Below are 27,681 nucleotides of genomic sequence, written 5' to 3'. Positions count from 1 at the left end.
TCAAGCATTCGATAAAGTCTGGCACGAAGGACTGCTCCATAAAATTAAAAATATGCTACCACAAGTATATGAAATTATGCGTTCTTACCTACTAGGAAGAAAGTTTCATGTTCGGTATAACCAAACACTATCGAAAGAGCGAGAAATTTATGCTGGCGTTGTTCTTGGACCAGTTCTCTATCTCATCTACACAGCAAATCTCCCGACCGCGCGGAACTTAATGACTACAACATTCGCAGATGACACAGCTATTCTCAGCACTCACATAAACAGAACGATTGCTTCACGGGATCTCCAGGAACACATAACGGTCGTGAAAAAGTGGCTTCAAAAATGGAGAATTAAAGTAATTGAAACGCTTAATCAGAACACATGCCCACAAATCAAGTCCAATGGATCTGCAGTACCTCAATCGACTGAAATTAAATATATCGGTGTACACCTAGAACTCCGTCTAACCTGGAAGAAACACATAGAAGCAAAGAAAACGCAATTGAAATTGCGAGCAAACCAAATACATTGGCTAATCAGGAGGAAGTAGAAATTAAGACTGGAGTTCAAACTACTTCTATACAAATCCATGCTGAAGCCTATTTGGCATTATGGCTGTCAACTTCGGCAAACAATTTCAGCATGTAATATCGAAATCATCGAAAGAGTGCAAAATAAGCTGCTAAGACAAATTATTGGTATATCCGCAATAGTGTCATACATCGAGACTTAGGGATGGTGACGGTTGAAGAAGAACTTCATAAAACGAGGAGGAAATATGCGGAAAAGGTTAAGAATCATCCAAATCCACTAGCAAGGCGACTCGGTCAACCTATGGTAACACGTCTGGAGTAAAAAACCTTAATTATTTGAACGTGGTCAAACGTTAGTGCTGTGCTCCAGCACACATGTTTAACTGTAAGATTTGATAACAAACGTAATACTTTATTATGTTAGAACTAAAGGCATAACCAAATATTGTTATTTCCACATCAGGAAGATTCAATAAATGTATGTATGGAAAAAAATACTCATCTCTTACACAATTTACACACTCTTACCTCAAACACAAGTAAGGTATCTACGTATTTGTGTTTGAGGGAACTTTCGATAATACGGTTCGGTTAAACAAAAAATGCATTCAGATCATGATAAGTATTGCAGCAACGTCAAATTCCGTAACAACTTCGGAACGATCTCGATCCTCGCAAATAGCGTTCTCTAACACAAGCCCTAAATAGCATAAATTCAGAAGTTTATGAAACTTCCTTATATTGCAGCAGAGCAATCCTTGATTCTCTGGTTTTTTAACAGTCGTGTGAGTGCATTCACAACATTTTTATTGCTTTACATCAAGTCTCACTTCGTAACATCTATCTCTCTCTCTCCAGGACAAAAAATAAAGCCTGTAAGCGCCAGGAAAGTTATACGCTGTCCTAAATCCTACAAGGTGGTGCAATATAAAAGCAATAAAATGTGTCATCAAATTTAGCAGAATAAACAGTGAAGCGACGAAAATAAATCGCACCTTGTTAGCTTCAAAGTGTGATAATTTGCGTAAAGATGAGACAGAATTTAACATGAAGCTGCTTGAACCGTTGCCAAGGACGTGTCAAGATGCAACTTTAACATTCGCTAATGCATATTTTATCACCCATTATGGCAACATTCAATCATTTACTCACTTATTGGAGAAACCTTATTACGGTGTGTCATCTCCGATCAATTTATTTCCAATTCCGCCTTACGTCATCAAATCCTCGCTCGGATACCGTTGCTTTCTCGATTTGCGCTCCTGTGCTCTAACCTAAGGCATATATAGCTACTTGTGTGTAACTCAATCATACATACATGGGATCAGCTCGACTTGATGTAGTGCTATGCTAATAAAATTTTCTCCAGAATGTATTGGAATGTTCATTGAAATGATGGATATGGATCCCGTAAATCCCGTATGTTTGCTTCAACTATGCATACATCGGCGGCGATGCTGTGAAGCTCAAACCATTATTTGTTCCAATGGTTGAATTCATTGGCAACGAGATACAACGATTCATCCGTGCACCCGAATAAAGGGTGTGTCACATCAAATTGCATCACGGAAAAAACGCTGTAGAAATTCGCCCAGTAGACCGATCCTTTTGAAAATTTTAGACAGTAAAATAAAAACTATTAAACAACTTTTGGCATTTTCTTTTTATTCATACTTCGAGCCCAAGCCCGTATGCTCGCACCTTCCTCTTTACCCCGTTCATAAGGTTCTGTACAACGTCAGGTTGTAGTTTTTTTTGAACAGAAATCCATTTTCTCTTGAAATCCGCCTCCGATTTGACAACTTTTGGGTTCTTCCGGAGGGCCTGCTTCATAATCGCCCAATATTTCTCTATTGGGCGAAGCTCCGGCGCGTTGGGCGGGTTCATTTCCTTTGGCACGAAGGTGACCCCGTTGGCTTCGTACCACTCCAACACGTCCTTTCAATAGTGGCACGAAGCGAGATCCGGCCAGAAGATGGTCGGGCCCTCGTGCTGCTTCAATAGTGGTAGTAAGCGCTTCTGTTGGCACTCCTTAAGGTAAACCTGTCCGTTTACCGTGCCGGTCATCACGAAGGGGGCGCTCCGCTTTCCGCAAGAGCAGATCGCTTGCCACACCATGTACTTTTTGGCAAACTTGGATAGTTTCTGCTTGCGAATCTCCTCCGGAACGCTGAATTTGTCCTCTGCGGAGAAGAACAACAGGCCCGGCAGCTGACGAAAGTCCGCTTTGACGTAGGTTTCGTCGTCCATTACCAGGCAATGCGGCTTCGTCAGCATTTCGGTGTACAGCTTCCGGGCTCGCGTCTTCCCCACCATGTTTTGCCTTCCGTCGCGGTTAGGAGCCTTCTGAACCTTGTATGTACGCAGGCCCTCCCGCTGCTTGGTCCGCTGGATGAATGAACTTGACAAATTCAGCTTATTGGGGACATCCCGGACCGAACTTCTCGGATCACGTCTAAACTGCTTAACTACGCGCTTGTGATCTTTTTCACTGGCGGAGCATCCATTTTTGCCGTTCTTCACTTTCCGGTCGATGGTTAGGTTCTCGAAGTATCGTTTTAGTACTCTGCTGACCGTGGATTGGACGATTCCCAGCATCTACCGATGTCCCGATGTGACAACTCCGGATTCTCGAAATGAGTGCACAGGATTAATTCACGACGCTCTTTTTCGTTCGACGACATTTTTCCAAATTTACGAAAAATTGACAGTGAAGCATGGCCAACGTGATCTATACACTCTTATCTGATTATAAGCGAAAGCTGAAGATATAATTCCTAAAAATTAAATTTCTACAGCGTTTTTTCCATGATGCAATTTGATGTGACACACCCTTTATGGACGCTAGGAGAATCGTATAGAAATAGAAGGCAATTCAAATGTGTAATCGATTTTCACGTTTACTTTTCCCAACTGCTCTTTACATTTGTTTTTCTTACCTTTTCTCCAGGGCAAAATTTGTACCTGATTTCCTGCCAACTGACGAAGCGAATGCACCCTCACTGCCACTTCCGGTGCCACCGGACGGCAAGTGCTCACCGCCGCTACCCAAGGAGGCAGACAGAATTATTGCCAATTTGCTACCAAGGTAAGAAGGACAGGGGCGGTGGACAAGAGATTAAATGTTTACTTTTTCCACTTTATTTAGTACAACACCGTCAGGATGCTGGGAGCATGGGAAATTGGAAGAAGTGACAATTCAAACAATACTCTAGCATTGGTGCTACAGCTAATATTATAAAAGCTGTTCATTTGTGTGGGACGATGGTATTCATTTATTCAATAATACCTTATCTGGCTATATGAGATTGAGTACCTATGTCATAATGTATGTTTCTCCATATTTTTAAATTAAGCTCATACAATATTCAGACTCTGTTGAATTTACTTCGTACAAAATATTTAAGGGGGTTTTCTAGTGTAGATACACGAATTTCGGACGTTTTTTCGAGCTCCAAAAAATAAAACAAAAAATATTTTTAATACCTATTAGATAATTATTTGTACATCTATCTTAGAAATAAAGGGTGTGTCACATCAAATTGCATCACGGAAAAAACGCTGTAGAAATTCGCCCAGTAGACTGATCCTTTTGAAAATTTTAGACAGTAAAAGAAAAACTATTAAACAACTTTTGGCATTTTCTTTTTATTCATACTTCGAGCCCAAGCCCGTATGCTCGCACCTTTCTCTTTACCCCGTCCATAAGGTTCTGTACAACGTCAGGTTGTAGTTTTTTTTTAACAGTAATCCATTTTCTCTTGAAGTCCGCCTCCGATTTGACAACTTTTGGGTTCTTCCGGAGGGCCTGCTTCATAATCGCCCAATATTTCTCTATTGGGCGAAGCTCCGGCGCGTTGGGCGGGTTCATTTCCTTTGGCACGAAGGTGACCCCGTTGGCTTCGTACCACTCCAACACGTCCTTTCAATAGTGGCACGAAGCGAGATCCGGCCAGAAGATGGTCGGGCCCTCGTACTGCTTCAATAGTGGTAGTAAGCGCTGCTGTAGGCACTCCTTAAGGTAAACCTGCCCGTTTACCGTGCCGGTCATCACGAAGGGGGCGCTCCGATTTCCGCAAGAGCAGATCACTTGCCATACCATGTACTTTTTGGCAAACTTGGATAGTTTCTGCTTGCGAATCTCCTCCGGAACGCTACAGCTTCCGGGCTCGCGTCTTCCCCACCATGTTTTGCCTTTCGTCGCGGTTAGGAGCCTTCTGAACCTTGTATGTACGCAGGCCCTCCCGCTGCTTGGTCCGCTGGATGAATGAACTTGAAAAATTCAGCTTATTGGCGACATCCCGGACCGAACTTCTCGGATCACGTCTAAACTGCTTAACTACGCGCTTGTGATCTTTTTCACTGACGAAGCATCCATTTTTGCCGTTCTTCACCTTCCGGTCGATGATAAGGTTCTCGAAGTATCGTTTTAGTACTCTGCTGACCGTGGATTGGACGATTCCCAGCATATTACCGATGTCCCGATGTGACAACTCCGGATTCTCGAAATGAGTGCACAGGATTAATTCACGACGCTCTTTTTCGTTCTAGGACATTTTTCCAAATTTACGAAAAATTTACAGTGAAGCATGGCCAACGTGATCTATACACTCTTATCTGATTATAAGCGAAAGCTGAAGATATAATTCCTAAAAATTAAATTTCTACAGCGTTTTTTCCGTGATGCAATTTGATGTGACACACCCTTTACAATAGAACAATAGAACAAAAATTGAGCGGAAAAAAATATTCATAATTAGATTAGTTACAAGCGTACACTATTCCAGCCTTTCTGGTTATCTGGAACAAAAAAATCGAACAGATCCTGAATCAGTAAAGATGGTACCATCGCATGAACCTCTGACAAGTCAAAAACTTGTTTCTTGACAAAATGATGGCTGCTTGAAGAATAAAACGCTGTTTTAATTTTTTTTCAAGTTTCCCGATTTTTTAAAAACAGTTAAGTTAAAAAATTATGTTTTTTATAGGTTCATGGTATAGAGAGATGTATACAGATTGTATTCATATAAATTCGACATAAATCTGTTCTGTAGAACTTGAGATATCGTGTACGCTAGGGTGACAATGGATGTATGGAAAAAATTTTATCATCGAATTTCAAAATCCGACCATGTACATTTTGTTATTTGGCCCAAAAAAATGATCTGTGCAAAGTTTCAGTTCAATCAGAGATGATCTAGGGGTACCTCGAAGCACTCAAAGTTTTGATTTTTTGGCCACTCATGCTATATCCCTAACAGTCGATTTTCAACCAAATATTTTTTTTCGAGATTTTCATGCATTTTTGAGTCATTTGGCGTTGAAAAAAAAATTTCGATTTTTCAAATTTCTTCCCCTTGGAAGATTTTCGAGAATGAAAAAATCAAAACTTTGAGCGCTTCGAGGCACCCCAAAATCATCTCCGATTGAACTGAAACTTTACACAGGCCATTTTTTTGGGCCAATAAACAAAATGTACGTGGTCGGTTTTTGAAATTTGACATGACCGTTTTCGCTGCCACCCTAGTGTACGCCTGTTGGAAAAAACTAGTTTCGAGAAGAAACGCATTTGAAGTTAATTGGTATAGTCGTGCTAGATAGATACCACATAACTTAAATGTCTATAATTCACTAACTAATGGGATTTTCGAAAAGTCCTTTCTAGGGTATATTCTTCAATATCTGAACTACAGAAATATGGAGAAAAAAATTATTTTTTTCAAATTTCTAGACTAGAAAACCCCCTTAAGTTGATCCAATGGTCCGACGACTAAAAACTCGAAAAATCCGTTGAATTCATTGAATTGCATTGACATGAAACGAATTGGTTCATATGAGCCGTAGTTCGCAAAAGGGGTCTCAATATGAAGAGAAAATTCTTGAGCGAAGGAGTCTTCAGCTCCACAAGTACACCAGGACAGTTTTTTCACCCAACAGCACTCTATCTGCAAACATTACCTGGTTTACTTTTGGTCTGTGTTCAAGTGATGCTGTCCCTAGTAACTGGAGACGGGCCTCGTAGGGTGAAAGAATTACTGGATTAATGGAAGTTGACGAAGGCCATAACAAATGTTGTTTCCTTGAATAAATTCAACCCATGTATTCCACAATGTTTGAAACGATCTGTGCTTCATACAAGATCATCATAATGTTTGTTTCCGTCTAAGAAATCCCAATTTGTTCGAACAAACGAATTCAATTATTAGAATATTGTTTTGGTAAACCATAAAAGTTCGTTGTAAGTTCGAACATTCAGTCACTTCGACACGTCTTGTCAAGCAAAAATCACAAGCTATCGTCAGTCCTGTCTGGCTGCGATGGTGCTCATGGGCTTGTCTGAGCTAGGCTGACGAATGAAAACAGAATACGTAAACCAAAAAATAATAATCAAAAAGTCATATTTTTTGAAGAATTTTATTGAGTATTTCACCTAAATCTACTAGTTTTGACGCAGGACTACATTTTTCAGTACCAAATCAAAAAACATGTCACATTTTTATAAAATAGTATTTATTTTTTTTTTTTTTAAAGAGACTTTGCCTAATGTGGCATTCGCCTCTGAAAAAATAGTATTATGAGCTTAAGCTTGGGTAGACTGTACACTTCGTGCTCTCCGTGATTGACCTGAACCGGCGAAATTTCACAAAGAACACACCGAATGACGCTTGGAAGTAGCAAATCATTCTCATTGTACAAGTTTCGGTGACTCAAACTTTAAATAGTCAATAATGGCGCCGGCCACGTCCTTACAGTCACCAGGGGATGGGAAGGAATGTTAGTATGATATTCGCCGTCCGAAGGCCAAAAGGGTCGTCTCTATAGCGTGGTTCCCTAGCGTTTATCGAGGTAGGGATAGTTGTTAGTGGAGGTAGGTAAGCATAAGGATTCACTGTGGCGAGTGATGTGATTAGGAGTTTGTCCATTTTTGTTTCTTTCCATAATAACCATGGATAACAGCTATTACAACCATCCTCCTTAGGGGCTTTGGACCCTCTGTTCTGGTTCTTTTTCGGACATGCTACTATAGAAATCCGCCATTAGCAGACGGAGTTACATTTTTATAAAATAATATTATAGTTAATAACTATTTTTGCTACGAACCGATCAGATTGAAAAAGAAGAATTGTAAGAATTGTTTGAGATGTTTTACATTAACCCGTTGAGCCCCGACCGAAATAGTGGACTGACAAAGAACTTTTCATCTGACCCTAACGAATCGATAGTGGACTTTTCTAAATATTGCCGTTCTGTTGCCGTTCCAAATGCTGACACTCTCCGAACGAAAAGTCTACTGTCAGTCCGGTGAGATCGGCGAGAGAAACACAAAAAAATTAGTGTCAGTCCCCAGGGACCGACGTGAATGGTATTTTGATTAGAGTAAAGTGACCAGATGGTCAAAGGTCTAACGCGGGACACAAAAAAACAAAACGTTATGTATATACGTTATGTGAAAATAAACCATAGTTTAGCGAGTCTCATTTATTCGTGAAACACTTAACATGTGTCCTTGCAATTAAACATGATCTGTATTATTTCTTTCTAAGTATCGTCATTCAGTTGTGATTTTTCGGTGGTTTAGATTTTGTTTACGCCTGAAAATCACTGGCTCAGTTAGAGCATTAAAGCCTGGTAAGCACGATTCAAATTCAACAATTTTCTTCAACGGGGATCAGCCTATTTACCAAAAGATCACTGGAGAATAGATAATGAATCGGCTGGAGATAAACATTGTCGCGTAGACCGCCAACCTTCCCAACATACCACAGCTGCGGCCTATAGAAAACTTTTAAGCGAATGGCCATAATAAAGAGGTAGCTGACTACCAAAGCCACGGAAAGGTAAAAGAACATGTCGACATACATCTTTTCATCAGTCATGATTGTGGTTCCGGCCAACATTTGCTTCATTTGCAATACTTCATCAAACAACCCTGCCTATTCCTGTCCAGCATATACTAGTTCTTTCGGCTTATTTAACACGTTAAGCCCTGACCGAGCTAGAGGACCAAAAATGAACTTTTCGTTTGACTCACGTTGGTCCCTGCGGATCAATAGGGGACTTTTATAAACATCTTTATAAATCTTTATAAATATTTTAAAAATATTTTTTTATAAAAATCAATTTTCCGATTTTGTTGCTGTCGTTTCCAGTTGACACTCTCTAAACAAAAAGTCCACTGTCCGGGCGATTAAACCAGCTCAACGTATTATTCGTTGAATGCATTGGAAGCGCTCTTGACAAATAAAAGTTTTATTTTGAGGTTCATCCATTTAAGAAAATCAACATGATCAAATTGTAATACTGAAATATATTGATATCGCGGGATATTTTCGTTTCTTTTGCCAAAAGCGGGACGTTTCGCGGGACGTAATCCTACGCGGGACATTTTGTTGAAAAGCGGGACTGTCCCGCGTAACGCGTCGTCTGGTCAGTTTAGATTAGAGTGACACATGGCACGGACGGAGCAGAAGTTTTGTGGACGAATTGAAGGTTAACCACGATGTCGGAATGGCGAACAACAACACCATGAAGGCAGTAGCGAAGGATGCCGTCTATTGAACTGCTGCGATGGTCAAATCGATGTCAGCGGAGTGCTGAAATCTACTAAGTAGCATCTGCAAAAGGGGAAAACCGTTATCTTCACCAAGAACAATCTGATTATCTGGATTGATCATCAGGTGTATGATTCTGAGAAGGGCTGTTTCCACGTCAGCCGAGTCGTAGTTCTGGAGGAAGGTGTTGTTATTCGTGAAGTGGGTCAACCAGCGAAGCCGGTGGAATTCATGAAGCTTTACACCATTAGTACATGCCCGTAACTCTTGGGAAAGAAAAAAACAATCAAGACGCCTTTCATGATGATGAATTATAACAGATAAGAGATTTGAATCTCGAAGGGACTTCACATCCTCTGTGTCTAGATTGGACCCGAAGTCAACAGAGAGAACAAGATTTCCATCGAATGTCACGTGTCATGTCATCTTCCGGGTTTCCGAAATTTCACATGGTTCGAAGTTTAGCACTACTTCAGCTAGTAGCTAAGTAACCTACATTGTCAGGGTAACCCTGACAATAACCAAGACAAAGTAGACATGATAGGGTAGGTCAACAGTAGTCCCAGACGGAGAAGCCAACCAAGAAACGATCGCGTCTACGTTACGGTTTTATTCAATGATATCTAGATAATCGAACTCAAACCACGAAAGCTCGCATAGTTTCAACACCTGCCTGTGAAGCGTATAAAAAATTGAATGTTGTGCTGCCAGAAAATTAGCTCACTCTCTCATTCAAAACTCGTTTAAAGGAAGATCGCTGTCCCGATTTGTGATGACGATAAGATAAAGTACATTTGCTCAATGAGAAGGCGCTTAACTTTCCAGTTCATTTAGCTCTCTAGTAATCCTAGAATATAATCTTATATATCTCACCTTATTAAGAAGTTCAAAAGACTTTTGCCATTCACATTCACAATTTTGATACTGAATGTACTGAATCCTGTTTGCTTCTGTTAGAAGGTAAAGTACTTATTTTCGAATCTAATTATTTTGAAGGATATTGCTTCGCACACAGTATTTTGTATGTATGGTGACCCTAAGTTTTCTATTACCACACATGTCTTCAATTGTTTTTCAACGACACTCCTGAACATATATTTTTAACATAATTTTGGAAAAGTTGTTGGAAATTACAATCAAATTCATAAAATTTAATGAACACTACGGTATACCACGACAAACATATTAAAAGGGCCTATTTACTAAAAAAAGACAATAAACTAGAAATATTTTATTGAACATCTCGAGAATGGCTTCGTTTAGAAGAAGATTGGTAAAAATTGATTGAAATTTTTTTGTTTTAAACCAAATAAAATTTCATAATTTGTGATCAAAATTGATTGTTAACATACAAAAATTCTAAGTTTCGAAAATTCATAAAAAGTCGATATTCCGCAAGGTTTGTCAAAAAAGTAGTTTTACGATCTTGCACTTATGCACTTTTTGAATTTTCTACATAACTTCTATTTTATGTGACAAAAATTTTAAAAAAATTACATATTTTAGATATTTTAAGTTTTTCATTTTTTTTTTCGTAAATAAAAAAAATATTAATTGTTTTTTCACTGTATATTTTTTTCACGTTTAAACATTAATACTCTACATTTCTTTCTAAGACAACTATTCCGGTACGACTCATAGTTTTTGAGATATAAATTATCAAAGATCTCTCTTGCTAAAATCGATACGCCCTATTGAAAAGTTACACTTGCGTCAAAATATTCCCAATTGCTGTGGAAAACTCATATTTCCTTCAACGCAAACGGAGTATAAACTTTTATACGAATCCAAAATCCATGTTTTCAAAATCTGCATTTTTAGGACGATTTCATTTGGAATTGCTCTCTTGTGAAACTGCGCTGAATCTGGTGTTAGCAAAATGGAAAGAGGCGAAAGAGATTACATCTGCGGTATTTTTGGATTCAAGCGCGATTTCGAAACAATTTCTAGGCTCTTATTGTTACAAACATTGGAGTGCAGTGGAAGTGTAGGAAAGTCGTACAAATGGTTCGAAAGCTATTTGTGCGATGGAGCTCAAAAGACTCCTTTTAACACGTTAAGTCCCGCGTTGATCTCTACGGGCCGACGTTGAGCTTTTTGTGGATAAAGCGCTGACTGTCTGGGACTGACTGTTACAAATTAAGAAAATAAAAATATATGCGATTTGTTCTCGGATGTTTTACAAATTGTGACTAGTGACTCCTAGTTGAATTTCTGACTATTTTCTATTTATACAATAGGTATCTTTGGGAGATGAGGCCTACACTGATATTGTGCAAACGCTCTTGATGCGAGCTGAATGGAAAGCGCAGCAAGAAAAAATCAGGGCTCAACGTGTTAACGATTCTATTTCCGATCCCATCGGCAACTCACTTGGGGTGCCACAGAGAAGTGTCTTAGAGTAGAAACACACTAGACGGCTCTCCCGTGCGGATTTTGGAATGATGAGCCGCAACCGGAGTTTGATGTAGAACACATTCAGCGGCTTCCAGCGGCTTCACTAACTGTCATTATTATATTTTTTATAGAAGGATGCAAGCCGAGTCTATGGTACACCCAAAGTTCATTTTTAGCACATGTTATAGCATCCCGATTTAGTACACTAAATGAGCCGAAAAATAACAGAAAATGCTCTACTCCCCAATACGTGTATATCATTTGTTTAATATATATGGTAGAGGCAATATGAGCAAGCAAAACAGGAGACACATTGAAATGGAGGCATATGAAAGCTTTTTGTATAGTTTGTCAAATACACGGCCAAGAATGGGATAGAATGGACCACTTTTTATACAAGAGCTGTTCTAAAAGTATCACGATTTTTGTATACCCACGGATTACTTATATTCGATTTCAGTTGTTGTCGTGCTCGGGCCGAAAGTCGCGATACTTTTTGAACAGACCTCGTATGCGCACACTACACTGATTCAGTATCGGCCGATAAAAAAGTTTGATAGGCTTGAGTGACAAAATCTTTATATAATTTGAGATCCGGTCTCTTAGTTTTACATAACACTACATCCTTCATAAAAGTCTTGCTCTCTTTCTTGACACTTTATTAAAACTCTTTTTGCGCTTATGATAAATTCAACAACGGGATGTTCGTATACTTTCTGACTTCTCAATTCTCTGACAAATTCGTTCAATAAGATAAATAATTTTCGATTTTTTGTTTATCAAACATGTTGAGCAATTGTCGAAATCACTGTTTTGGAAAATTCTTAATGTACGCATCACTAAACTATATTCTACCCTCGTTCAGAGTATCTACTAGTAAATCATCTATAAATAATATAGTTCTCGTTCACGGTACACATCTGCATCGGCTTCCGTCTGACAAAGTGGCGGCAGTTCACAGTGTATACCACACACCACTCACCCCACGTAACCTGTAACCTGTAACCTGCAACAGCTGGTTGCCTCCTGGCTGACGACGACGAGTCTGAATGCATTCCGTACACAACACACCTATTTAAACAGACCGTTTGCGTTTGTGCACAGATTCCTTTCCTCTCGTCAACATATCGTAATATTTCATTCAGTCAGTCAATCAACATTATACAAACAGTCTCGGTCGCAATCGACAAGTTGTTCAGAGGCGAGCAGACGAAGCAGCATGCAACACATCACCAAAACAGTCCCTCGACACAAGGAATTTATTTTATCGTCATCATTTGTGAACCAAACCGATGTTTAAGGATGCAAACCACGGACATTCACTCGAATGATTTATTTTTGGGAAAAAAATTCTCTCACTTCAAAAGTTCATGTCCAGCAACTGATAACGCAGAATACAAGTATAGGAATTATTTTAAATCGTCATCATTAAAAATCAGATTTCGAGGGATGCAATCTTCGGGGTTATCAACTACTAAGTCAAGTGAAGAAAAAACAAAAACAATTAAATTGAATCTGCTGTTGAAGACACGCCGAGTCGGACAGCGTGCCTCATTTTTCTGTTCCTCTATGTGTCAGTAGAGCAACATTCATCGAATTCTAAACGAATGTTGAAACCACATCAAGAAGATATATCCTACAATGAAACCGCAAAAATCTATTAAACCACTCTATCCACAGCGAGAGATGGACTGCTTGTTGCATAAAAAAGATGGGCACTATCATCGTTTGTATGAATGCAATCTCATCACATGTACAGAACATGAAAGTAGTTTCGTTGCTGATCGACGTGAGCATTGATGAACTTTGCGATTAATAAAGTTTTCGTTTCTGTTGCCATAAAGAAAAAAAATCGTTGATTTTAAAAATGCCGAATAAAACTTTTATTCGTCATTTACATTACAACCATGAATATTCAGAATACGATTGTTCCGCATCAAAATTATTATTTAACTTTCCACTAACCAACTGTTGTTGAAATTGTTAATCTGGAATTTCGAAACTTTTTTAACTTCCTTTTTTCATCCTACAATGCCTGCACTGACGAAGGGGCTTCGTTATCTGGCGCCTCCGACGAGTTGATCACATCACTTTTGCCTATCATACAAAGCACGAGACAGTTCGCCGGAAGCAAAAAAAAGTGGTTCAGTCCTCTGATGAATAGATATGCTTGGCTCTGTGGCTCTACCCTAGCTGAACGTCAGGATTAAACTGCATTTTTAATCCGTCGTTTGTTACTTCACCAACAGCTTTCTCGTTGAACTTTATCTTCTCGTTTTAACTTGGTGGCGAAATCCGTTTGCATATCACGGTTAGCTAGCAAAGTCGGCTCTAGCAGATAGAATACATCGTGCCTTACCTTTGCTGCCATAGGTGTGCTCATCTCTTTGCTCGAATATACCGAATGGTCGAATTGGGGGTTATTTGGATACGTTGGAGAAAATATGACAGGATATGTCACTTTATTCTGACGCTCATGAATGACTTGACCAGATATATTGGCCGGATTAATTGATATAAATTTGAAATATAGGGTAACAAGGTCAGAATAAGCCAAAATTTAATCACCTTTCATATAGACATAACTCTTCATGCAATTGACGGAGAAATTTTTATAGTTCTATAAGTATATCTTTGAGATTGATCAGACTAGTAAACACCGGAGTAACACAGAATTTCCGAGATAGTTTATTGCTGTTTTCAGAAAAATATTGAAAAAGTTATTCCGTTGATGAATTTCCGTACTTTTCTTTCCATTAAAATTTGGACTCTCCTTTCGTCAACCACAACTGCCATATTATTCCACGATCTCTTCATGTCTACAGCATCCCGAGTCACTTTGGCACCCTTTTTCAATCTCCGCTTGCCCAATATTTTTCGATTGGACGGAATTGGGGGCAATTGAGATGATTTAATTTTTTTTTAAAGTAAGGCCGCCTCGATTCCTTATCCTCGCTAAATGGGGATTTCGCCCCCATAACGTCGACCTCAGAATAAATTTCGGAAACGAAAACTAAAAAATAAATTTATAATAAAAATTACTTTACACCCATGATGTTTTCCCGCGTCACAATATTTCCAGGCTACTTGTGACATTACACTTTTTTTTGTCCGGTTATTCCTGTTGCTGTTATTTTCTTTCCGTTTTTTCCGGTCTCGTAAAAACATCTACTTATGATTACACAGTCATGATTTTTTTTCTCGCCGTATAAACCTTCCTTGGACTCCCTTGAGACGAACTCAACGTACAGACAGCTCAAATCCTATGATTCATTCTTGCCTGGAAATCCGATTATTAAATTGTAAATTGTTGCTTTTATTTGGGGTTCGAAATATACTGAATATGCTGAATATGAAGAAACTTTGCGCTAGACTGCCACTTTTATATATTTTTGACTGGCAAATTAACCGCTAAAAGATGGGGCTTGCGATGCAGTTTTCGCTTCTTTATCGTCAGTGATGATGAAGATGTTTTGAATTATAGAGGCTTGAAAAGGAAAATTTGAAAAACTTGAACTAGAGGTGAAGGAACTTTCCGAGTTTGAAGCTTCCAGCAACAACAAAAACGGCTTTCAGACACATATGACATGTATGCCACACATCAGCAGAAAATCAAGCACATACGCATATTTCATTGTCTATATTCATATTGAATGAGCAACTGAGAGAGTCGATATTGCTTGCACAAATCGAACAATCAGAACGGGGAATTTTCGTTTAGATAATGCTTAACATATTATAAGTGTTCGTTAGTTACTTTCATAAAGTATATAATTTTCTTCATTGTAATCAGGGAATGACTGAACAATAAGCGTTCAAAACTTGACGGTTTTCGCGATGTAACCGATTGTCCGTTTTTCGATTTACACCCCCAATATGTTTCCGATAGACATAATCCTACTTCAAAAACATATTAAACGCGAAGTCGATACACTCTCTCCACTCGACACACCACACCCCAGTGAGAATAAGTCCTAAGTCATTGCCAAAACCAAATCGATAATGGCGTTAAACTTCAAGAATTCTTAAGTCAATACCAAAGGTTCATAGGGTATACCATTACCATATAGGTATGAGCAGTGCTTGAAAAAAGCAATTTCACTTCAATCTTTTCAGCTTCATTTCAGACCACATTCGATCATTGTAACATTCTATAAGGAATGCCGTAAACGAACCAACACCAAGCGAGCCGCTGACAGTTGATTGATTCACTTTCAAGGCTTCCGTTTCAGTTACATTCTGTTAAATATATACTGGGAACTTGTAATTTTAAATCTTCCCACTGAACATTTTTCATTTTTTTTTAAAGTTGGTACTACTGTCAGTAGTCTTAATGCCTATTAATGTCACTTGATGTCATTAAGAACAAGTTAACATTTTTTTGATCGGCGAATTTTGATATGATGTCCATTCGGAGAGCCAAACGGTTAATAGAAAGTTTTACCTTAGCGTTATGAGGCGTTTGAGAGAAAAAATCGTAAAAGATAATTGGATGGATAACACTTGAATTTTGCATCACTTTGATGCACCAGCTAATCGATCGATCATTGTGAACGATTTTTGAGCAAAAATGGCATGATTGTGATTGAACAAGCACCGTATTCTCCAGATATGGCCCCTTGTGACTTTTTTTCTATTTCCAAAACTTTCGATGACTGGTTTGTTCGTTGGAAAAAGTGTGTTGCTTCAAAAGAGGCCTATTTTGAAGGCTATAATATAAATTTAGATGATAATTAAATATTTTCTTTAAAAGCGCAAATTAAAGTATATATTTGATTGAATACAAAATGATCCCATTTTACATAGAAAGGAATTCCAAGCTTTCCATTTATCAATATTTTTCCCGAAACACTCTAATTCCGATGTGAAAAATTTCTAGGTTTACTTCTATGATGAAAACATAACAGATATTTAAGCAGTTCAAAAAAGACCAGACATAAGACACTATTCAAATAACTTTATTAATCCTTATTTTAGTGAACATCGAAAGTTCGATTGAACACATCAATGATGATAAAGGGAACACAAATTCATGTATGACTATTATCGTTCATCGCACACAAAACATCGAATGATAAACCTAGCATCATTCTGTACAGTGCCTACACAATTCTAACGTTAATCCTTTTCAGAGGTCTATCGGCAATAGTATTCACATCTCGCCATCCGCATCTTCGCAAATGACACTGTCAGCTTCGGAGATTCAGTGAAGAACCTCAGGCTTTGGTTCACGAAGACCTGAAACCATTAAAACCAAGATTGAAGATATTGGGAATGAGTGATCGATATTCTTCAGACGTTTTCGTTGATCTTTTAAAAAGCCAAATTGATGACATCAAGATTGGAGATGTTAAAATTGTTGCAGAATATGAAAATCCACGTTTAAAGTACAACAAATATAATACGATTATTGAAGTAGATCATGACACTTATGGATGTCTGATGAGTACTCGTAAAGTAAGCATCGGATGGGATAAGTGTTCAGTTGCTGAGGCCTTTAATGTTCTATGTTGTTTCAAATGTGGAGAAGAGCAAAGTTTGTTTTAATGAAGATAAATGCTCAAGATGTAATGAACAACATATAGGGTTGGGGAAAAAGAAGAGTCGTATTTATGATCGAAATTTGACGCTTTATTAAACTTACGCTTAAAATTATCCGATTTGAGTCAAATATGCAACGTTTTGTTCGCAAATTTGTTGCCATTTAGAAAGCAACTTCATTATCCCCCCCTTATAAGTGAGGCCGAGCGTTATCCTGGTGGAAAACAACACCATTCCTATTGATCATTTCTGGCCGCTTCTGGTCAATCGCCTGCTTCAAACGGTCAAGCTGCTCACAGTAGAAAACCGAGTTGAGAGTCTGGCCATAGTTGAGCAGCTCATAGTGGATGATTCCCTTCCAATCCCACCAAACACACAGCAAAACCTTCCTGGCCGTCAATCCGGGCTTGGCGATGGTTTGGGCCGGCTCACCGTACTTCGACCACGACTTTTTTCGCTTCAGGTTGTCGTACGCGATCCACTTTTCAGAAACATATCAATTTGAATAATTTTTTTAAGAAACAAATCAATTTGAATAATCCGAACAGCTGGTACACTTTATCACTCTTACGTCTCAAACGTAAACGAGATAAAATGTACTTTAAAGTTTGTAGAAGTAATATAGAGAACGATTGGAAAAGGTACACCTGCACGCGGAATATATATTCACAAGCCTTGAAAAAGACATGATGTGAATATATACAGAGGAAAATCGATCAACATCAGAATAACAGCTAAATAGTTTACATACTAAAAAGTTTACTTAACTTAACAGGCCTGATAAATGGATCATTGCAAACTGGACACGTGCCTGAAGTTTGGAAGGAATCTGTTTTGGTTCCCATCCCAAAGTTAATGGGACGGATAAAGCCGAAGAGTTCCGCCCTACTGACATGTTGCACAAAATAGAACAAAATTTAGAACTTAATGTGAAAGGCCAGCGGATGAAATTTATTGACAATAACAGTTTGCTGATACCGGAAGAATCGGGATATCGAGAGGGACACTCTTGTGAGACCGCCCAAATTTGGTGTTGGCGAAATGGAAAGAGAATATCGAGGCTAAAGAAACTATTTTTGCAGTGTTCTTGGATTTGAAACAATTCCTAGGGCCTTATTGTTGCAAACATTGAAGAGCTTTGTAATTGTAGGGACATCATACAAATGGTTTGAAAGCTACTTGTGTGATAGAACTCAAAAGACTCGTTTCAACGATTTTATTTCTACTCCCATCGAAAGCACACTTGGTGTACCACAGGGAAGTGTCTTCTTCTTCTTCTTCAATGGCACTAACGTTCCTAGAGGAACTTCGCCGTCTCAACGTAGTATTACTTGCGTCATTTTTATTAGTACTTAGTTGAGATTTCTATGCCAAATAACACGCCTTGAATGCATTCTGAGTGGCAAGTTCTAGAATACGCGTGATCACAGTGCAAGTCGAAGGAAATTTCTTTGACGAAAAATTCCCCCGACCAGAACGGGAATCGAACCCGAACACCCGGCATGTTAGTTATGACGCTAACCACTCGGCCAAGGGAGCACACAGGGAAGTGTGCTAGGGCCCATTTTATTCATTTTATATATTAATGATGCTCTCGTGGCCGAGTGGTTAGCGTCAAAAACTAACATGCCGGGGGTTCGGGTTCGATTCCCGTTCTGGTCGGGGGAATTTTTCGTAAAAGAACTTTCCTCCGACTTGCACTGTGGTCACGCGTATTCTGGAGCTTGCCATTCAGAATGCATTCAAGGCGTGTTATTTGGCATAGAAATCTCAACTAAGTACTAGTAAAAATGACGCAAGTAATATGACGTTAAGACGGCGAAGTTCCTCTAGGAACGTTGGTGCCATTTAAGAAGAAGAATGATATTCGGCGGGTTTTACGTTTTTGTGATATCAACCTGTTCGCGGATGACACTGTTCTGTTCATCGCAGCTAAGGAGTTAAATGTAATCGCGAAGCACTTGAACGAAGATCTTCATTCTCTCGCTCGGTGGTTGAAATTCAAACAATTAAAGTTAAATGTTAATAAGACAAAATACATGCTCATTTCATCAGCAAACTCCAGATATAACGGTAATTTTCAAATCGATGGTGAGACTATTGAACACGTTAAAGATATAAAATATCTGGGAGTAGTTATTGATGACAGACTAACTTCAGACTAACGAGGAAGTGATTTGCATAGATATAATACAAGAAACGCGATTGATGCAAGAACACCTAACTTTTTATTTAGCAGGTCCCAAAGTTCATTATTGTATAAAGGATTAAAATTCTTCAATTCGATGCCCGGAAATATGGCTGAGTTCAAAGAATTGTGTCTCTCACATGTGAAATCTGTGTTGTGAACTTGTAAAAATGTTTCAATGTTTCTATGTTTGCATAAGCTATCTTGCTCGTATTGATGATGATGGATTTTTGTTGCATTATTGTTGTTGTAAATTAGATTTGAAAAAAAAAAATAAAAAAAAAAAGCGCGCGTGGCTTGAGCCACGCGCGCTTTTTGGTAGACTTGATTTTGAACACTGGCGAAAATCGTTATACAATGAAATGTTCTAGGGTCTTCAGTGGAAACCGGATTCGAACCAGGGATAGCCCAGACGGAATACTCGTAAACTATCGTATTAGCAGATGGTTATATCGAGTTTTTTTTTCTATACCGCGGCAGATCTCAGTGTAAGTATCTAGTGAAAACTTGAGGATATCGGGTTCGATTCCCAATCAGTCAAGGATCTTCCCGGGTTGGAAATTTGCTTGACATGCCTTGGGATTATATCTTGATTTTTCGGTTTCCGTCTTTTGTTTAATGTTCTTATGATTTTATATCTGCAACAGAACCAGTTCGTTTTATTTTGCATGCTGGTTCCTGATGTGCTTTGTTAAACTTTAAAAATTATCTTAATGATAAATAGTCCTGCTCAAACCATTGTAGGGGTATGAGGTGGGACCATATAAAGAAAGAAGCTTCTGCGCATTCTCTGCTGATACGCCCCACATCTCACATGCATAAAGCAGCACTGATTTTACGTTCGACTTAAAGATTCGGATTTTGATGTGGTGACTGATCTGATTTGACCCCCATGTCTTCTTCAAACTCGCAAAGTCAGTCCTCGCCTTATTGATCCGCATTATATAACACATATAATAATGAGTCTGGTCAATTAATGCTAAACAAATTAACTTTATTCATTTACAATCTTTGTAACAATCTTTGAAAGATCGGATGAGACTGCCTATCAACTAAACTCTTGTTCCCTAAATATGGTTCTGAAGAATGCCACGCTGCCGGAGGTCTGTTACCTGGCATCTGGATACCCTCTTTTGTTGGTGTGCGGTCCGTCCGCTGCCTGCTTGGTGTTTGCCTGTTCGGTGTTTGTCTGCTCTTGTATGTATTGGCTACCTCATTATCTGGTACAGTCATACAGTTGTAACTAAATATCTATGTTGGTCCCGCCATCTGGCGCAATCTGACTACCAAGATATTGGAAACTCTCGACCCTCTTCACTCTTTGCCCAGCTACTGTGAATTTGAAGGCGTAATCATGTTGACATCCAAAGCTTTCGTCTTGCTGACACTAATTTTCAGGCCAGCCGCGGAAGAGCATGCGTCCAGGTCGTCGAGCTTACTCTGCATATCATCGATACTAGTGCAATGTCATCAGAAAAAGCAAAGTCGTTGAGGTGCTCCACCCTAATATGCTCCCAAAGGAGCCCGCGGTTTGAGCATCTCGGCTGATATGCGATCAACCCCCGGGTCTTTATTGGATTTCATACTTCTGATTGCTGCTTCTATCTCTCACAATGACGGCGCCTCTGTGTTGACACGGGAAATAATTCTCACTGGAGTCTGCTCACGCTGGGGTGTTGGTGACTGGCTGCCTTGGAGCAGCTGTTCGAAGTGTTCTAACCAACGTTTTAGCTGATCAGTGGGATCGATTATTAACTGACCCGTCGCGTCTTTCACAGGCATCTTGATACTCATCCCTGCTCCGTTTAGGCGTAGTAACTTCGTCGTAGAGAAGACGAAGGTTACCGGTTGCAGCGGCTCTCTCCCCCTCGTTAGCAAGAGAGTCGACACGAGCACTTTACTTCCAGGTCGAGGGTACGATACTGACGACGGGGGGAAAGATACACCCTTCTGGTTCTTTGTCTCTCTATTGCGACTTTGGCGTCCTTTCTAGCATCTATCTTCTTCAGGTGTCCTCCGAGATCCATTGTTTTCTCCGGGTGCGCAGTTCACGCAGGTTATTCTCGCTGGTTGCGATGACGGCGTTCTTGATGGTGGTCCACTGGTCCTCTGGTCGATTTGGTTCTCAATGTAACCGTCACTTGAGACCCACGAAACTTTGTGAGTTGGTCGATGGGGAAAGAGCGTGGCCCCAATCACCATGTCATTGTTGCCACAAGACTCTGCGAGCAATTCGCCGTTTTTATCTCTCCTAGACCGTGGCGTCCCATGACGTGCTCGTAGTCCATGTTGTCGGAACCTATCTTCACGTTGAAGTCGCCCATCAGGATCTTGATGACACCTTTCGGAATCTTGTCCTCGACGGCATTTAGCTGACTGTAGTAGCTTTCCTTCTTCTATGGCTCGGCAGCGTTGGTTGGCGCGTAACTCTGGATTATTGTAAGGTTTCGCACCCGTGTTCTGAATCTGGCTACGATTTCCCTGCTACTTATAGGCTCCCACTTCAAGAATGCCGCGTGGTCACGCACGCTGAGCAGGAAGCCAACTCCACGGTGGTGTGGAGCGTTGCCACCACGTATGCCAGAGTACAGTAGTACCTGTCCCGAAGGTAGGCGGTGTTCTCCAAAGTTCCGCCAACGCACTTCACTCAGGAACTCGAGCTTCATGCGGCCAGCTTATCCTGTTGCCCCACGGTCAAAACATTCCATGTTCCAATTCGTGTCCGTTGTTTCATGCTAAAAGTCGTTGCCGTTAAATCAGTCCGTATTCTTCTAACTTGGGTTTCCGTAATATATTGTGGATTTCGGGTGCAGTGGGTTTTTAGCCCGAGGACTCCACGTTACGCGACGGGTTTGTCATCTTAGCTATAGCTTCGGGGGAACAACATTTCGTATTCAGCCGCTGGATGCCAGACAGACGCTGCATGAGGCATACCTCCATGGTAAATAGACTCTCGGAGTTTAGCGCCACCCAGCCTGCACTGCAGGAGGCGAACTACCCTACAGGCCGAGACAAATCAATGGCAATGAATAAATGTGAATGAAGGCTCATAACTCGAACTTCAAAGAAAGCTAAAAAAGAACACATTCATGAATGAACACATTGGAAAATTTATTTGTTGTCAAATGAATGACAGCAGTATCGACAAGCGAAATAAATGCGCTACACTTATGAGTATCGAGCCCATATTCAGACGCATCAATTGTAGACCCATCAAGAAGTGTTGAAAGTATAATGCAGTGACGTTAAAAATTATACGAATTGGGTGTCGAAGAAAGAATTGTTGATCGTTTGGAGAGTTTTATTCTAGTTGATAGACACAATCAAGTTTATCATGCATTTTTGGGAGATTAATAAAAACACTCAAGAAAACACTTACCTTTGTTTGTCACTTTCAAAATGTCACTTAATTCTATTAGCTCAAGTGTTTTACAACTGTTTCTTTACGAAATTTACTCATCTTCAAAATGAAACTTACAGTCGCACATTTAATTGAAGCCAGTTTAACAAACACTAACTCCGTTCAACAAAGTGGAATAAATCTGCCTCAATTGATTACATTGCGCAAACGGTGTGTTTTTTTCCTCGGGTATATTAGCAATATTCCTATCTTGTCGAATATCACATTTGTTGCCTTTTTTATATCACACGTTGTTTTGAAGTCCCAATTCCGCGGAACAGAATTCAATACACCAAGCACCACAAAAACACAAAACATGGCTCGAATACTTACACAATAAAAATCGCCAGTTATCGCGTTATCACAAAGGATCACTGTTCGTTCGTTCGACTAAACGTTATTCGACAAAATGTTGTAATACCAGGCCAACAACAGTATGGTAATTGAAAAAAGTCCTCGCAAGAACAATGAACTTTGAGGCACGCGAGAACGAATATAAACGAAAAATACATATAAGCACAAATATAGCAAGGCGGAAGCACCAGAGATGATATTCTGGGTAACAAGGCTCGATGTACATTCGGGGAAAAAAATGTTGCAAGGGCTGTAAGAATGTGGGCCGACAGGACTGTGCCAGGAACGTCGCGAGGGAAATTGCTATCTGCCGAGCCTTGTGGTGTAGATTAAATATTTAAACATCTGCTCTGCCCCGCTTTGGGTTGAATAGGGCTGCAAAAAAAAAGTGTATATGCATTGGCACGTCTGGCCGATCATTGAACTTTTCATGTTGTGAATATGATGTTTAATTCCATGCCGTTACATTCGACATTAAAATGTGACGGCATGGTTGGTTGAACGTTGAACACAATGGATTCTGTTCAATAATTTCCATCTGTAAAAGCAAATATGGATGTAAAACCTTTTTTCACATATCATCAAACAATGAGTGAACTGTAATCATGACATTAACTACGTTCATACGAATCATAATTTAATGCTATTATGTCGTTTCTTTTCAAAGTGATTAAATGTAGGAGTATCTCATGGTTTGAGCGGAAGCACCCAAACATTGCGCCAAGCTCACTGTAAATCGATTTTCCCAGCATTACCAACGAAGCATAATACCAAGCTCATCCACCCACTACCAAGAAAAACACGGAAGCGCGCTACAAACCGAGAGAAGGAAGAAAAAACAAATGCTGTGTGGTGAAAATCGAAATCGTCGCGACGATAAAAAAGTTTCGCTGCCAGACGACTTTTTCACCCTTTAGAAAGTTACATGTTTGTATGCTGAACGCTATTCTGCTGCACATTTTTCTGCATTCTTCGTTCTTTGTCTGATCGTCGTCGGATTCATCTTGCACTCCGTGGAAATGGCGAGACAGGATGAATTTAAACTTCAAATCAGGACAGAGTGACGATACCTAATTGAGACAATCGGTTAATCGCATTCGAAAGAATGCCAGGGGAAAATTGCGAAAAGAGCTTCCATTTATTATTAATAGTATTTAATGAAGTAGCGTCGTGACTTATCATCAACAGTTAAAAGGTTACAATAAACGATGCTATGTCTGTGTAAAACCAGTGCAGTTTCTTTGCTAATTTACCAGGAAAAGCGTTATGAAATTGAGTTTCTTCCAAGTCCTGATCAAGCTAACTGGAAGAGAAATTCATGATTCATAGCATGACAAGCATTGTGGGCTCAAGAAGCTGACAGAGAAGCAACTGGCCGATAAATTCGAATACGTGTGGTATCTTTCAGTGTTCCCTGTTTTCAATCCCAATAATCCGGGAAAGTTGCGTAGAATGGTTGTTCAACTAAATTTATTCATGCTCACTAGACCTTTGCAGAGACGAATGAACTCCCAGAGTTTAAAGTCTCTTAAATCCAACATCTCTCTCTCTCACTAGACCAGATCAGCTCGATTCGCTTCTGTTCGTTCTGCAACTCTTCCGAAAGCTCAGAATTTTCATAACGGACGATTCTCGAGAAATGTTTCTTCAGGGTTTTTCATGAACCAGCCATTATTTTGTCCTAGGGTTTTCTTGTGTACAGTAAATGAATTTAATTCTCGATTCTTAATTCTGGATTTTGTTTCTCATTTCAGAATATCCCCAACCTCATCACCAACATACAGATCCAACAACACCAGTAGCAGTAGCAATACTCGCAGTCCAGTTCATGATTCAAACAGCAGTATTCATCAAAGCTATGAATTACGGACGCGAAGTATTATCGGTAACACCGATTCGGTTAGTAGCTCAACAAGCGAGAAGCCCTCCTCAAACGATAACACCGTCATCGCTGCAAGTCCAACACAGACTACACTGGTGAGTAACAGTATGAAAGGAATGATATCCAGTACAGTATTAACATGAACTATTGGTTATGATATACAAAATTTCGTAGTGTACAATTTTTTTTATCAAAAATATATATTTTTATTGAGGCTCATATAACGTTAGCCTGACGGGGCCGGGAGTTCAATATTTTGACAATGTTTGCCTTACATAATATGTTAGTTAGTAATGTTGTTAGTAATATGTAACCGATTACTCGCGGTTGGTTCGAGGTTAGTATTACAAGTGTTCTCATAATTGGGATGTTGCAGTCTGCAACGCTCTGTACGTGTGCCCGACACGGGATACTTTCTATTGGGATGCAGCTGACCATTAATCAGCAACGCCCCCCTAGTCTGTACCCCATATCTAACGTGGTGTGTCTTTCTCGACTCGAGGAATCCAAGATAGAATGGTCACTAGCCGGCAGAATCATCAGCTCGTGCAGAATTGCCATTAGCGGTACAATTCTCAGCTCTTGTTGAATCATCAGTGGACTGCACAACCTTAGGCCCGTGTATCTGTGAAGAGTATGTGTATGTATTGCCGCGACTAAGTAAAAGTTTATCGATCGAATAGGAGGGATATGATGCAGGGATACAACGGAAGAAACATCATTAAACGTTGACATCGGCGTTTTACTGAATTTTTGCTGACTGCCACAAACCAAATCTATGTTCTATGAGTCTATCCCATATTTCCACAAATCATTGTAACCAATACACTAGGTCTGATTAATCTGCGATGAGAGTCCCAGTTCGTAATTCTGTCTCGGACCTTGCATCTGAAGCAACGTTACCTCCAATTTCACATTTACATTTACATATCTCCAATACCGACAAATTATCGGTCACCCGTCGAATTTCTCCAAGGATGTTCCTGGTAGGTGCTCATCAAATTCTCCCATCACTCGACACGATCGGATCTCCGACGACTCCTCTGACCCAAGTTTTTCGTTGGTTCTCATCGATAACGTAAACTAGGTTACCCATCTTTAGCGGCGTAGATTCCGCGAACCATTCATGGAGGCGATTAAGAGAGAGAGAGAGAACGTATTCCTTTTTCTATGCATGTCAAAGCGCCAGCGGCTCGTTGTGTCTCCGGAATGAACATTAATATAAAACTGTTATGTTTCTCCTAGCCTTTCATTTTTCATTGTGCTCCAAGGCAGTATCATAAAAAGTTTACACGGTTCGAAGAAATTTAGCCTTTTTTTAGTATTTCTTCTGAATTAACCAGTCCTACGTCAAGAATACGTCTCTCAGAAAGGGTGTCAGATCAAAACAATTTTTTTTTTTTTTTGGAAAGGTTTGCTGCCAACGGATGTTGACGAATGAACGGACAACGATTGGCATACCAATCAAATTAAGAATTCTCTGAGAATTGATTGATATGTTATGCTTTACGATTCGCCAATTAAGAAATGGTTTTAATTAACAAAAATTGAAAGCATACTAATTTTCTCACACATTTGTTCTGTGAATTTCTGCACTCATCTGCTTGTGGTTTCTGTACCGGGGAACAAGTGGGGAACAACAACAAGCCCTCGCTCGAACTGCAAATACAACGTTCGTTCATATGGAAACTGTGAAGAGAGGAGATATTGCAAATTAATCCCGCCCATTTATAGTTTATTGGGTATAAGTAAGCCTTTCACGATTTCTAATACTCATTCTTGCTCCAACTAACAAACAGTAAGCAGTTTCTCTGATGTCACACAAATCGGTTTTGCCTGATACAAAGTTTAAGAACAAAATCATTTGGAGGATCTAAATAAAAATCATTATTGTAAACAATTGGTCAGTGATTGTAACAAAAAAAGCCTTTTGTCGACATTTTAACATTCAATGCGCTAAATCGGACTCAGATGCTGGAACGGTTCTAAATCTGTGTATTGCATCCTTTGGAGAATGTAAACTAATGTGATCATGTCAGTCGCAAAAGAGTTTGTGAAGAAATGCGTCAGACAATTCCTCTTCAAGCGTTTTTCATTAGGAAAACACATCTCCTTGGCTCTACACAGAGCTTTTTCCTCAGTGTCTGCTAACGACTGCTTCCACGGTGCCAGAAATTGTGTAACATGCTCCTGGACCGAAAGTGACCACGTCCATAATCTCAGGAGGTTTCGTAAGTTTACTGATATCACAGTAACAGCTTATCAGCTTTTCTCATACGTATCTGGTGGTACATTTCACGCTTGTAGCCACCGTATGCTACCGATTGTTTACGGTATTTGCAACTAACTGCCGAAAGGGACGTGAATCAATCGGACCTAGATCCTAGATCTGAAGGAGACGCTATCAACGCACTCCGTAGCATTCCATATTAAGGTGAAGGTGGAAGCTAGCCACAAATGGCTGCCACAATGGCGCTCATTTCTTTCATCTCCCTCCCTCACCTCTCGCCCGAAAATCAATAATTTTGCGAAACAGTGTGAAGAAAATGATCGTTTTCGCACACTTCCCATAAAGTAACATCAACCAAACTCTAATCGATTACTCACAAGGTATTCAATTTTCATCTGCTGTTGCACGTCGGAAAACTCGAGCTAGTGATCTGAAAGTTAAATTTTCATTTTTCAATCTTTGGCAATGGTTTTGTTTGTATTGGTGAAAGCATCGTCATTTTTTCGACACTGATGCCAGACAACATCATCGAAGCAGCTATAAAAATCACTCAATAAAATGTTATTCTTGAGTCATAGCGTTTCATGTCATGAAAATCAACAGAATAAAATTG

The 27,681-nt window shown here is 39.6% G+C and overlaps 1 protein-coding gene across 10 annotated transcripts in view; it reads left to right on the top strand.

Annotated features, from left to right (window-relative positions):
- Nucleotides 1-27,681, top strand: part of LOC129780626 (uncharacterized) — a 329,353-nt gene that overhangs the window by 206,558 nt on the left and 95,114 nt on the right. For 9 of the 10 annotated variants that reach the window (XM_055789106.1, XM_055789109.1, XM_055789107.1 and 6 more), the window contains 2 exons: nt 3,475-3,612; nt 24,711-24,933. In XM_055789106.1, coding sequence (XP_055645081.1) covers nt 3,475-3,612; nt 24,711-24,933 — 361 coding nt within the window. The remainder of the gene's footprint in view (nt 1-3,474; nt 3,613-24,710; nt 24,934-27,681) is intronic. The other variant, XM_055789108.1, reaches the window with a different exon arrangement.

Source organism: Toxorhynchites rutilus, chromosome 3 (assembly GCF_029784135.1).
Source record: "Toxorhynchites rutilus septentrionalis strain SRP chromosome 3, ASM2978413v1, whole genome shotgun sequence".
NCBI lineage: Eukaryota > Metazoa > Arthropoda > Insecta > Diptera > Culicidae > Toxorhynchites > Toxorhynchites rutilus.
Note: the sequence above shows the minus strand (reverse complement) of the source record. Positions and strands in the feature narration are given on the sequence as shown.